Source organism: Peromyscus californicus, unplaced genomic scaffold, assembly GCF_007827085.1.
Source record: "Peromyscus californicus insignis strain IS unplaced genomic scaffold, ASM782708v3 Scaffold_24__1_contigs__length_46423439, whole genome shotgun sequence".
Taxonomy (NCBI): Eukaryota; Metazoa; Chordata; class Mammalia; order Rodentia; family Cricetidae; genus Peromyscus; species Peromyscus californicus.
In genome coordinates this window covers 45,506,427-45,519,905 of record NW_026294535.1, presented here as the reverse complement: position 1 = coordinate 45,519,905, position 13,479 = coordinate 45,506,427, and the positions used below count along the sequence as shown (strand labels likewise).

Below are 13,479 nucleotides of genomic sequence, written 5' to 3'. Positions count from 1 at the left end.
ATGAGAAACCACACATCAATTACAACATTCATCCTCCTGGGACTCACAGATGACCCTCAGTTGCAGGTCTTGCTTTTTATTTTTCTATTTATCACCTACCTACTGAGTGTAACTGGTAACTTAACCATCATTACCCTCACCACAGTGGATCCCCACCTTAAAACTCCCATGTATTTCTTCCTCCAAAATTTCTCTTTCCTAGAAATCTCATTTACAAGTGCCTGTGTCCCAAGATTCTTATACAGTATTTCAACCGGAGATAGAACAATTACTTACAATGCATGTGCAACTCAATTATTTTTTACAGATCTCTTTGGGGTAGCTGAATTTTTTCTTCTGGCTACCATGTCATATGATCGCTATGTGGCCATCTGTAAACCTTTGCATTATATGACCATCATGAACAACAAGTTGTGCAGTACAATGGTTATTTCTTGTTGGATGGCAGCATTCCTGATTATCCTCCCACCACTTAGTTTAGGTCTTCATCTGGAATTCTGTGACTCTAATATTATTGATCATTTTGGATGTGATGCAAATCCTATTCTGAAAATATCATGCTCAGACACATGGCTAATTGAGCAGATGGTAATATTCTCCGCAGTATTGACCTTCATCATTACTCTTATATGTGTAGTCTTTTCCTATGTGTACATCATAAGGACAATTCTAAAATTCCCTTCTGCTCAACAAAAGAGAAAAGCCTTTTCAACCTGTTCTTCACACATGATTGTGGTTTCCATCACCTATGGCAGCTGCATCTTCATCTATATCAAACCATCTGCAAAAGATGAGGTAACCATCAATAAAGGTGTGTCAGTGCTCATTTCTTCCATATCGCCCATGCTGAATCCTTTCATATATACTCTGAGAAATAAGCAAGTCAAACAAGCGTCTCATGACTTACTCAAGAAAATTGCATTTCTTTTAAAGAAGTGAAGTATGCCCAAGCTGACAAATCAAAGTGTCCTCTCTCATTATTTTTCATTATAAATAACAAGCTTTGTACTTTCTTAGACTACAGGCAATCATGTGACCTATTATGGTTTTGGTTTTTTGTTTGGTTGTTTGTTTGTTTGTTTTTGATGTGGTGTTTCTGTTGGTAGTAGAATACCTAAAGAAATCATAAAACTGATAAAGGGCCATGGGGGCCATGGGCTTTTAAGAAAGAAGAGATACAATTCACATGGTATGAAGGGAAAATTAGGGAAAAAAATAAAAATTAAGTGTGGTGGGAGATGGAACAACAAGACAGAAGAGGGAAATTGAGAAGCCATAATTAACACTAAAAGTCTTCTGGAAAGAAAAAATGGCAACCTATTATTTAGAAGCTTCTTAAAATACATATGTACACATATATAAAAAGAACTTAAATGGAATCACCCTATAATGGGGCAACAATGCTCCTCCTATACAACACAGGCTAACAAATAAACAGCCCAATGGCAGGTATGGAATACCTCTTTTGTCTTTGTTGGTTGCTGAGGTCTCATAGACTTCTAAACATTACAGACTACTGTCAGTTCTTTTTGCTGCCCTCTATAAGTAACATCCTATTGCTGAACATACCACATACCTGAGTCACAGAACATGAAAAAATCAAACTGGTGCTCACATGGAATCTTCATGCATTTTGGCTAGCTGTCATAGTTCAGGAAGGTGCTTTGTATGATATTTGGGGACCAAAGTAATCATCCTTCTTATCCAGCTGTGAACCTTGAAAACTACAGCAACTTGAAAAGATATAACCACTAGTGTAGCAGTGGCATGAATGTTATGTGAATAACCAACCATTTTCTAGCTGGATTTAAGACCATTCCACAAAATGGAACTCATGCCCAGTACTATTAATGACTATGGGTAGGTCATAAACCCTGAGAGAATCAATTACTATTCTGCTAAATAGACCTAGTATTAAACCAACTACTAAAGATATAGTATTAAACTGATTCCTAAAGATTTATAGTTATACCCATAGATAGGTTTGTCGCACAGTCCTCATCTGAGAATCTTCTTCTGTGGTAGATGATAAATAACAGACACCATAATTGGCCAACATGCCAGACTACAAAGTGTTCAATCCTAAATGGGGCATCTATATCATGCTTCCTCATCCCAAAGTTCAAGGATCATCATTGAAGAGCATATAGAAGGATTACAATTCAGTGGATGGTTATAACAAAACAGTGTTTCTTGACACATCAGGGCAGTTGCACAGATTAACTGACAATGTCTGTGGCTGCATGCACTAGACCTGCACAAGATCAAGCCAGACAGAAGTCACAGCATGGAAGGCAGAAGTGGTCCAGAGGTCTCTGCCTGAGTTGGGAAGCAATTGCAACTGGTGGTATTAGGAAAGAGTCAGGATTTTTCAGGGATGTGATCCCTGAAAGGCTACTCATGCTCCAATAGATGGCCCTGCATCCATGCACTTTCTGTTAGCACTAAGTCATATAAATGAATTTAAAGTCAGAAATCACATGATCATCTCAATATATTCAGAAAGGGCTATGCACAAAAATCAGCATACCTTCATGACAAAAACTTTTGGAGGCTGGAGTAGAGGGAACATATCTCAACATGGTAAAGGCTATATATGATAAACCTTTAATTAACATGCTACATGTAGAAAATCTCTAAACACAGTAACATCAGTAACAAGAAAACTGTGTCCTTTCTCGCCATTTCTTTTCAATACTTGAAGTCTTAGCTAGAGCAATATTTGTGGAGCCCAGTCCAAATGGATAAATCTACAAAACACTCCCACACCTAAGGACCAGGAAACATTGTGGAAAAGGGGGTGGAAAAAGTGTAAAATCCAAAGGGTCAGGGAGTTTTCTGTGAGATGGTGTACAGTAGCATCAGAAGCTATACCCATGAAGTCACAACAACAGCACTGCCTAAACATGAGCTGAACAAGGATGATGCTAATGAACATGTCACACTGCACAGGGAAGAGTCCACAAGGTCTCAATCCTACACATAGAACTACAGACAGCTCAGCAAAGCTGGGAGAGGTGGCCCTCCCCAGGAAGGAACACATCATTGGTTGCCAAAACGTCAGCCCTCAATACACACATACAAGTAACATTATACGGACTCAACAGGTTATGTGTGGGGATATATATGTTTACATATATATTTATATATAAGAAATACATATACATATTCATTAACAATTGATGAAAAAGAACTTGCAGAGTGGAGAAGGGTGTGAAGGGAGGAAAGGGAAGAGAGAAATGTAATCGCTTCTTCCTATTCCCATGGGGTCTTCATTTATCATGGTATATCTTTCCTTGTTATCCCACTCTGTTCCTGATCCATCTGGGACCTCCCACTCCCTAAATTCTCTTTCCCCTGACCCTTGCCCTCCATTACTCTCCCTCACCCCCAGTTTGCTTGAGAGGTCCCCAGAAATCCACAATGATGACTCTACTATAGACTACTGGCAATGGTCGAGAGGGTGCCTGAGCTGACCTACTCTGGTGATTGGATGGCCAGACACCCTAACTGCCATGATAGAACTCTCATCCACTGACACAGATGCAGAGATCCATGGCCAAAACCCAGGGGGTACTCCAGGAGTCCATCCAGCAGAGAGGAGGGATTATATGAGCAAGAGATATTGAGACCATGATTGGAAAAAGCACAGGGACAAATAGCCAAACTAGTGGAAACACATGAACTGTGAACCAATAGCTGAGGAGCCCCCCATGGAACTATACCAGGCCTTCTTGGATAAGTGAGACAGTTGATGAGCTTGAACTGTTTAGGAGGCCCCCAGGCAGTGGGATTGGGACATGTCCTTGGTGCATGAGCTGGCTTTTTGGAATATAGGGCCTATGCTGAGACATTTTGCTCAGCTTTGGTGTAGGGAGAAGGGGACTGGACCTGCCTCAACTAAATCTACCAGGCTGAACTGACTCCCCAGGGGAGACCTTGCCTTGGAGGAGGTAAATGGGGGGTGGATTGAGGAGGAAGGCTGGGTGTGGGAGGAGGGAAGACAGGGGAATCTGTGACTGATATGTAAAATTAAATTAATTATAAAATTATTTTAAATAAATAAATAAATATATAATCGCAAAAATTAAAAATAAGAATGAATAGAATTAAGTTTTTGAAGGATGAAGCTGTATTTTTATTTCATTTAGAATGAAGATGGCACAGTATTTTATTTTATTTTATAATTTGTTGCAATGACTTATTTCTAAAAAACTATATAAAGGACAACGACATCTCTAATAGAAAAAAATACCTATTTAATTTGAGATTTCTCTACATTGTTGAATTTCATTATTGTGAATGTTGTTTGATATCAAATTATCTGTTATGCCACATCCAGGTAAATCAGCATTGTAAAAATATTAGGTCAACAGGAAGAGTTTAGAAATGGCCAGATACCATGCTACCCACAGATTTAATACAGTTTGTTTAAAAAAAAAGATTCTGGCAAATATTACTAAGAAATACATATTTGCTACTCTTATTTCTTTCTACATGGATATACATTATATTAAAGTATAATTTTCAAATATTTTAATGTAGTTCATACAAATAGAATATACGTTTGACAAAAATAGAATATTTTGTTCAAATAATTTATCAGTGACATGAGGTGGCAAAGCAGTTTCAAAGGGGAATTCAGGGAACACACGCTATCTGATTGTATGTCTGTCCACATAATTTTCTAACAGGTGTTAAACTGGTTAATGACCTACACAGTTTTGGTGATTATCTTTTCAATTATAAACTATGAGTAAGATCATCTATCTATACCCTAAGCAAAAAAAAGCATCATTAAGCATGCACACATTTTTCTGTAAATTTCAATATCTTTCAGATGATCCTGTAAAACAGTGACTTTATAAAGACATAAAGTTGAATTCCTTCTTTATTTCTAAGATTTCAAAAACTTTTCATCAATTGATTTGAGCAGTTATCATGGATATCTCCTTTTAATCAAATCTGTTCTTTGACAATTTCATATGTATATATAATACATTCTGATTCCTCTCATCCTCACCCTCTCATATCTCATTCTGCCCACCCCAGTCAACTCCCTGGCCTCTCCCAATGCTTTTCCATTGTTCATGTCTTGGTTTTGTGCAGGGATAGCACTGAGAGGAAAGAGGGAGAGGAAAGAGCCAATGAGGAGGGTAGTTTAGTATAGAATATGATACAATTATGTATTTTTAACATGGAAAAGTAATTACACTTAGATACTAACTTCCTTTGAATATATTTATACTTTCTCAATCAAAACAGATATCAAGCAACTTTTTTATCTTTTATTACCTATGAGTTAAGTTAAACACTGAATTTTCTGAAAATTCTGAATTGTCCTTTTGTCAGACAGTCATTGATTTGTACTTAGAATGTGTCTAATAAAACTGTTGCATATTTTTGTCTCTAAGGACACAAGTCCCACTGTTGCCGCTGTTTGATATTCTGCCAGTTAGTGACTATTACATTCATTACCCATGTTTGTGTTTGGCCACAAAGGACTCTCTTCTTTATCCTCTACTTATCCATAAAAGACTAGCATAATAAAATAATCACCTTTCTTTACAATTTGAAATTCTTTTTGTCCAGAGAAATTGGAAATCATCTACTAAAATACTCTGAAAATCATTTATATGTCTTAATTTCAGTTTTGAGACATAATAATTTGGTTACTGAGTTTAGAATAGAATACAATCTTTAATGTGAATCTGTTAACCAAAAAGATCATTAACCAAAAAATTCTGTAAAAGAATTCTCTATATCTGTGTACATCTTAATAAGGTTTGTGCACAAATTTAATCACACTTATACTTTCAGCTTTACTTTTAGGAAAACCAAGATTATAAATCAACTAAAGTCATGATTGCCTTCCAGAAGAGTAAGTATGCTTTTCTCTTTCATTTGTTCTGAAGTTTGATTACTTCAGTTTCTTTCTTTGTCCATCATTCTATTTTCCTAGCCTCTTTAGTAGTCACACTTATCCATTTAAAAATCAGAGGTAGCCCATGGGAGGCCTTAACATCTTGTAAGAGGGAATGGGGGGTGGGTTGCGGGGCGAAGGCTGGAGAGGGGGAGTATGGAAGAGGGGGATCTGTGATTAGTATATAAAATTAATAAAAAAAACTCCTATTAAAAAAAACAAAATCAACCAAACAAAAAAAGCAAAACAAAGTAAAAAATTAAAATAATAAAATTTAAAAAATAAAAAAAAATCAGAGGTATCAAAAAATCAATATTGGTGTTGCTAGACAAGGAAATATATTTATGGTGTCATTTCTGTTCTATAAAAATTAAATATATTAAATAATAAGATTCATTGGAAAGAATTTATACATGCATCCTCAGGAAGAATATGATCATAACTTGTTCACTCTTTCTATCCTAATTATTTAATCTGTACCAATCATATATTTCTAAGAAATATACTCTAATAAATTCATGAGTACTCTCAGAGGCAAAGTAATTTTGAAGGCAAACAGAATGGACCCACAACGCCACTTTCACCAATATGTATACAAATGAAAACTGTAACACCCTTCATGAAATCTCCAAAATAATCTGCACTGTTGTCACTTGTGACTACTGACTTCCCAGCAGATGAACCTGAAATCCTCAGCATTGAAAGTGTACCTAGACTGAACTGATTGATCAGACATTCACTTCCTATTGAGGTTCAAAGGGAAAAAGACATTACTGTTCAGACAAGAAAGAAGATTTTCAAATCTGCGATTCTACTATAAGTTATGATACAACATGAAAAGCTAAGGGCAGAAATTTCATATTTGGGCTCAAATCCCAAATGATCTTGTCTGAAAGGATACTATCCCAATCCTAATGAAGCCTGTCTGATTTCAATTAATTATTTCTTTCTCATGCTTGAATTATTTCCCTTGTTCTGTAGAGATGCTTACAAACCAAATGTATTTGTCTGATTATGATTATCTAATGCCTTCACTTGTAACTAACTATCTTAGTAGACACAGCATGACTTAATCCACCAACTTTAAGAAAATACAACTCTAGATTTCTTCTAGAGTGTAATTCATAAGAAATAAGAGTGGCCATTGTTTGGGGGCTACTATTTTCATAAGAAACCTTTTCTAGCTTGAAGTACAGAGAAAATAAAACTCTTTATTTACAAAATGGACTTAATAGACCAAAATTTTTCATAACAAATTTGGAAAGATTAATCATATCTGGATTTGGGGAAAATATTCTGATTGTTTTGATAAAGGAATGAATAAAATTGAAAACAGTAATGTCTTCAAAAATAAATTCAGAATGGAACTGATGCATTCTCCAATTTGCAGAAGCCTCACTCCTCTTCTTGTAAATTCACTAGAAGCTCACAGAAGGTTATCAAAGGCACCAAAAATTCTCATCTTACCAGGCTGAGCTGAATCCTCAAGGGAGTCCATGCCCTGGAGGACATGGGAATGGGGGGTGGGCTGTGGGGAGGGCGGGGGGGATGGGAGGAGGGAGGACAGGGGAATCCATGGCTGATATGTAAAATTAAATTAAATTATAAAATAAAAAAAGAATTGAAAAAAAGAATACAAGAACAAAAATATAATATTCACAATGGCCATTGATTAATAAAAAAAATAAATTAGCAAAAATGTGAGAGGAAGTTAAGGAGCAAAGGAACAAAAGCAGAATGAAGACATAAAGGAACAAAAGAATCTGAGACACTGGCCCTAACTTACTATCTACCAAGAATTCTTGGGAAATTATCCAACCAATGATCACAATAACTCCATAGACTAGATACTGTTGAGGGAACTGAGGCCAAGAAATCAATAGGAATAGAAAGCTCATAGATAGTTTCTAAAGATTATAAATGCACAGGAAATATACTCCCTCATTGGACATCAGTTGGTAGGAAGGAATTATAGAGAGTCAGACCAATTACTACAATATTAAAAATAGTCTCAAAACATCAATGAATTTTTGCTCTAAGGTTCATATAAAAAGAAAATTCTTAGAAGTCATTCTATGATTTGATTTGTGTAGGTCAAACAAATATTATGTTCATTTCAGCATTACTTCCACAAACTTTTATATAACACTTGCTAGATCCATGGAAACATATATTCAAAGGATTGTATTGACATCAAAGATGATCCAATATATAAAACTAAGTGCCCATCAAAAGATGAATAAAGAAAATGAGGTCTAGATGCCAAATAAAGTACTATACAACTTAAATAAGAAGGAAATTCTGGCATTTGTAATAACACATATGGAACAAAATGACATTCTAACTGAATAAGCCAAGCCCACAATATGGTAATTTAATTTTCAATCTTATTATGATGGAGAAAATCATACATAACAAGATATGGGACTTTGGGACCACATTGAAATTTTATTTTTACTTTTTTTAAACCTTTATATCATTTTCTAATATATCTGTACTACTTTGCATTCCTGATAGCTAAATGGAGGGTTGCCTTCTCTCCACATACTTGCAGCATGTGTTGTCATTCACTTTTGATATATTGATAAAAGGCTTAAATGTAAGACCTAAAACAACAAAATAACTAGAAGAAAACATAACAAAAGCAGACACATGAGATGTCACCAAACTAAAAAGTTTCTGCACACCAAAGGAAAATACTTAGAGAGTGAGAAGACAATCCACAGATAGGGAGAAAATATTTGCCAACTAAACATCACACAATGGAGCTAATATTTAAAATATTTAAGGAACTCAATAGCAAAAAATACAATTTTAAAATGGGCAAAATATATGAACATACACATGTAAAAAGATATAGGGGTGGCCAATGCAGTCATATATTACAGTTCAACATCTCTAATCATTAAAAAAAATACAAATTAAAACCACATTATCTAGAGTTAAGGCCTCATGAGCTTTTCCCCCTTTCATGTTAGCATATTTATTGGTGTGGTTATTGTTTGCATCTTGTTTATACACCCAGGTTGATGAGATTTTATGGATGTAGATTCTCTGACATTTCTAGACAAAATGATCTCACAGCAAACAGCCTGTACCTCTGGCTCTTACAATCTTTCTCCTCCCTCTTCCACAATAATGTCTGAGCTTTAAGTATAGTAGTTGTGTTTTAGATGTATCCAACAGGGCTAGGTTTCACAATTCTGCATTTTGATTGGTTGTGGTTTCCTATAACAGTTTTTGTTTATTTTTGCAAAGGGAAATTTCCTTGATGAGGAGTAGGAACTACACTCATCTGTGGGTATAAGGATAAATATTTAGATTGTAGTTAGTGATTTGCTGGTTTAGTAAATTGAAAGTTAAATCTTCTCTAAGATCCATGACTTCTCTAGCTCTAGACAACTAGTTCGGTTTTCAGGATCAGGCGTGATTTCCCTTGATTGCCGAGCAGAATGTAAGTGCAATTGGAAAGTCGTTGGTTGACACTAAGGTGTACATTCCACTATTGTACCCTTAGACTTATCATGTCGAAATAGTCTTCCCCAGGAAACAAACCCCCCAGTTGATTATCAAATACCAAGTGATCAGCCCCCAAATCATATACATACAAGCAACATTATACAGAGTGAACAGGTTGTACCTAGTATTTAGAAATATATACACATATATGTAGCAACAATTGAAGAAGAACCCATGATTTGGGAGAGAGCAAGAGAATTCATAAGAGCAGTTGGAGGAAGGAAAAGAAAGATGGAAACAGAATTATTATCATTTTAAAATTTAAAATATATTTAAAATAAATTTTAAAAATACAATTTTCCTTCATAGAGACTCTTATGAAAAGATGAATAACGAGTATACAAAGAATTTTATTTGAATTTTTTGCTTGTACATAATGCAAAATAAATGAATTAAGCAATTTGTTCAAGGGCATTCAGATACAAAAAGTAAATCGTGAATTCAGAACCTCTATGTTGATTTAGAAGTTCTTAAATAAGTTCAATGGTAAAGTTGGAAAACTGTACTATATATTTTCCCCACAGATATGAAACTGGGGATCATTTCCTTACTTCAAGTCACTGCATTTAAAAAAAAAAAAAACCTCCTCTGCTAACTCCCCATGGGAGGCTTTACTTTGGAGAAGGGGGGAATGGGGGCATGGGAAAACTGGGGGATGGGAGGAGGAAGGAGAGGGGGATCTGTGGTTGTATGTAAAATGAACAGAAAATTTCTTAATAATAAAAAAAGAAAAGAAAAAAAGCCCTACTAAGTAAGAATCAGAAGCAATTCCTTGAAAAGTGATTTACTCTACCCCAATCATAAAGATTAGATAAGGTAAAAGAGCCATGAGGAAAAATGGGAATGTAGTAAGAAATTCAGGAAAAATGTGAGATAATGGAATTAAGTAAGCTATAAAGTCTTTCATGAGGCAAACAGGTCACAGCCTTATATGCAGCAGGAATTGTGAATTAAATAAAGACTGAGTTGTGCTTAATTAATGAGCAAACAGTGATAACTTTGGCCAAAATAGTTTAAAATGTACTAAGATCACATGAGTTCAAGTGGAAAGTAGAAAAACAGAGACAATTTTGAACAGATAGAATGCTAAAGGAAAGGGAACGAAAAAATAAACTTATGCTCTACTCTCTTGATGTGGTATTACTAGGTGGCACTGTCATTTATAATAAAGGATTAAGGCCATCTCAAACTAAAACAAGATTAATCCACAACAGAATTACAAGGATGTGGCTCTTTGATCATGTCAGCATATTGTGATTCCCTGACTTCACACAGTGAACTGAATCAAAATTATCACAAAAGAATGCATACAGAGAGTAAATATGCTGCTATTCCATGTATTTAAAAGTAAACACAGGGAACTTCATTTTAGAATTTTATATAAAAAATATACCTTTATTGAAACCCCTTCTGACAGAAATCAAAGGAAAGAATCTTCATTATCTAGAGAATATGAAACTTGCAGCTAGTTCAAGGACACCAGAGTTTTCATCAAGAAAGTCAAATAACCCAGTGATTCGTTTCCACACTTCCACTTGCAGCTGAGAAAACAATTCTTTGTATGAACCTGTCTTATAAATCACAAAATTGTACTACGTAGACATCCTATGTTGACATTCAAAGGAAAATACAACACTAACTGTCACATATAGAAAATATATATTAGTATGTATGAAAATACAAATATATCAGGCAAAAATCTAAAAACATTTGAACTGCAACACATCTAAATGAATATTTTTTGTGAGGGATCTGTCTACAGAGCCCTAGCTCTCCTGGAACTCACTATGTATACTAGGCTAGCCTCTAAATCACAGAGATCCACCAGCATCTGCCTCCCAAGTGCCAGGATGGTGTGTGCCTATACACCCAGTGGCCTAAATGAATATTTTAGAAAAAAATACACAGTAAAAAAATATTTTAAACATAGAAACTAGATTGCAACTGTGTGATAAGTATCTGCCAGCTTAATACATAATATTAAATATGAACATAATGTTAAGATTATCTTAACAGAGAACACTCTTCCTTTATTTCAGTGATTCTCCTCCAAAATCTTGTCTAGGAAAAGCAGTTAGAAGAAGGCAGAAGTGTTGGACCCAAAGCAATTAATATAAAGGGAATTTTTGTGGAATGATGCTGATAAGATTATGTACTAAACTGGTTATAGATTACAGCTAGACTGTAGACACTTGAGTATATCAGTATGAAATACATGATTCAAATATGAGCTGTCATGTGACACAAAGAGAATATAGAGATCAGCATGCACTATGTGCTTGCTTCTTCATTAGCCAATGGTTAGAATGACACTCAAGCTAGCTTGTCTTGAGGTTAGCACCTGACTGAACTCTGAAGTTTTATCAGTAAAGTCTTTCTTATTTTTCAACCAGGCTGGACAACAGACAACAATCAAGAATGAGAAACCGAACAATAACAACCTTCATCTTGCTGGGTCTGACAGATGACATTAGGCTGAAGATTCTGCTTTTTATCTTCCTGCTCCTCTCTTACATGTTGAGTTTATCTGGAAACATAACCATCATCACCCTTACTCTGACCGACCCTCACCTTAAAACGCCTATGTATATTTTCCTCAAAAATTTCTCCTTCTTAGAAGTTTCACTCACAAGTGCTTGTATCCCCAGATTTCTATATAGCATATCATCTGGGGACAAGTCCATCACCTATATTGCTTGTGTCGCTCAACTGCTGTTTATAGATCTCTTTGCAGTAACAGAATTTTTCCTCCTGGCTATCATGTCCTATGATCGCTATGTGGCCATCTGTAAACCTCTGCATTACATGACCATCATGAACAGCAGAGTGTGCAGGAACTTCATCTTCTTCTGTTGGGTAGCAGCACTGATCATCATTCTCCCACCTATTAGTCTAGGCTTGGGCCTGGAGTTCTGTGACTCAAATATCATTGACCATTTTTGTTGTGATGCAGCTCCTCTCCTGAAAATCTCCTGCTCAGATACATGGTTGATAGAACAGATGGTAGTAGTTGGTGCGGTGTTGACATTCATCATCACCTTTGTGTGTGTTATCTTTTCCTATGTTTATATCATCAAGACCATTCTGAGATTTCCCTCTGCCAAGCAAAGGAAAAAGGCCTTTTCCACCTGTTCTTCCCACATGATTGTTGTTTCCATTACTTACGGCAGCTGCATCTTCATTTATGTCAAACCTTCATCCAAGAGTGATGTAGCTATCAATAAAGGGATTTCACTTCTTATCATATCAATTTCACCAATGTTAAATCCCTTTATTTATGCACTGAGAAACAAGCAAGTGAAGCAAGCTTTCAATTACTCAATTAAAAAAATTGCATTCCTCTCAAAGATGTAATATAAATTGGAGAGGACTAAACTAAAAGATGAGTGAATGAACAGAGCATCTGAAGTTTTACTATATTTTTCTATATGCTTGATCTGTTTGTACTCACACTTTCTCTTTAAACTTGAATATTATGAACCCAACATTCTTTATCTCCTATAAACTCAACTTTTTGAATATGTTTAGTATTGCAGTGAACCTGAAATTGTTGTCTGTTATCCCTGGAAACACAATAGTTTGTGATTTTCTATCATTTTCCCACACTTTTAGGTGCTCCTTTTTATTTTACATTGAAGCTAATCAAATGAGTGTGGAAGTAATATGTACCGTTGACAGATGTGGCCTTTAGAATTCATTATCCATTTTGCACTTAGAAAAAAGGATGGCACTTCTTAAATGACTTTCTATGATTCCTTCTGGTTAGGAATAATCTTATTAATAATTCCTCTCAAAAACTCTCTAGGAAGACCTCCCCAGTCACCATCAGTTTGAAACCTACATAAACCATTTAGGTGAACCAGAAACTGATTTAAGTTCTTGTTAACCAACATTTCCTGGGATTTCTCTGGGGGTTGTTAGCTGTTATAGCAAAAGCCCAAGACATCTGGCATTCGTATATATTGAGAAAATGAATGGAAGATTGAAAACATGAAAATTTATGCAAAGCAATAGGAAAAAAATGATAAGGTAGTTAC

General features: G+C 35.4%; 2 protein-coding genes across 2 annotated transcripts; both read left to right on the top strand.

Moving 5' to 3' along the window:
• LOC128120056 (olfactory receptor 6C68) lies at positions 1–939 on the top strand. Its single transcript, XM_052753808.1, has one exon. The coding sequence runs from the start codon at positions 1–3 to the stop codon at positions 937–939; it is 939 nt and encodes a 312-aa protein (XP_052609768.1).
• A 10,921-nt stretch (positions 940–11,860) lies between these two features.
• Positions 11,861–12,796, top strand: LOC128120054 (olfactory receptor 6C2-like). The gene has a single exon (XM_052753807.1). It carries the CDS (start codon positions 11,861–11,863, stop codon positions 12,794–12,796), a length of 936 nt encoding a protein of 311 aa, XP_052609767.1.
• Positions 12,797–13,479: the final 683 nt, after the last annotated feature.

Bases quoted from the DNA above. Each gene is read 5' to 3' on its own strand.
- LOC128120054 (XM_052753807.1), top strand. From the start codon at position 11,861: ATGAGAAACCGAACAATAACAACCTTCATCTTGCTGGGTCTGACAGAT.
- LOC128120056 (XM_052753808.1), top strand. From the start codon at position 1: ATGAGAAACCACACATCAATTACAACATTCATCCTCCTGGGACTCACA.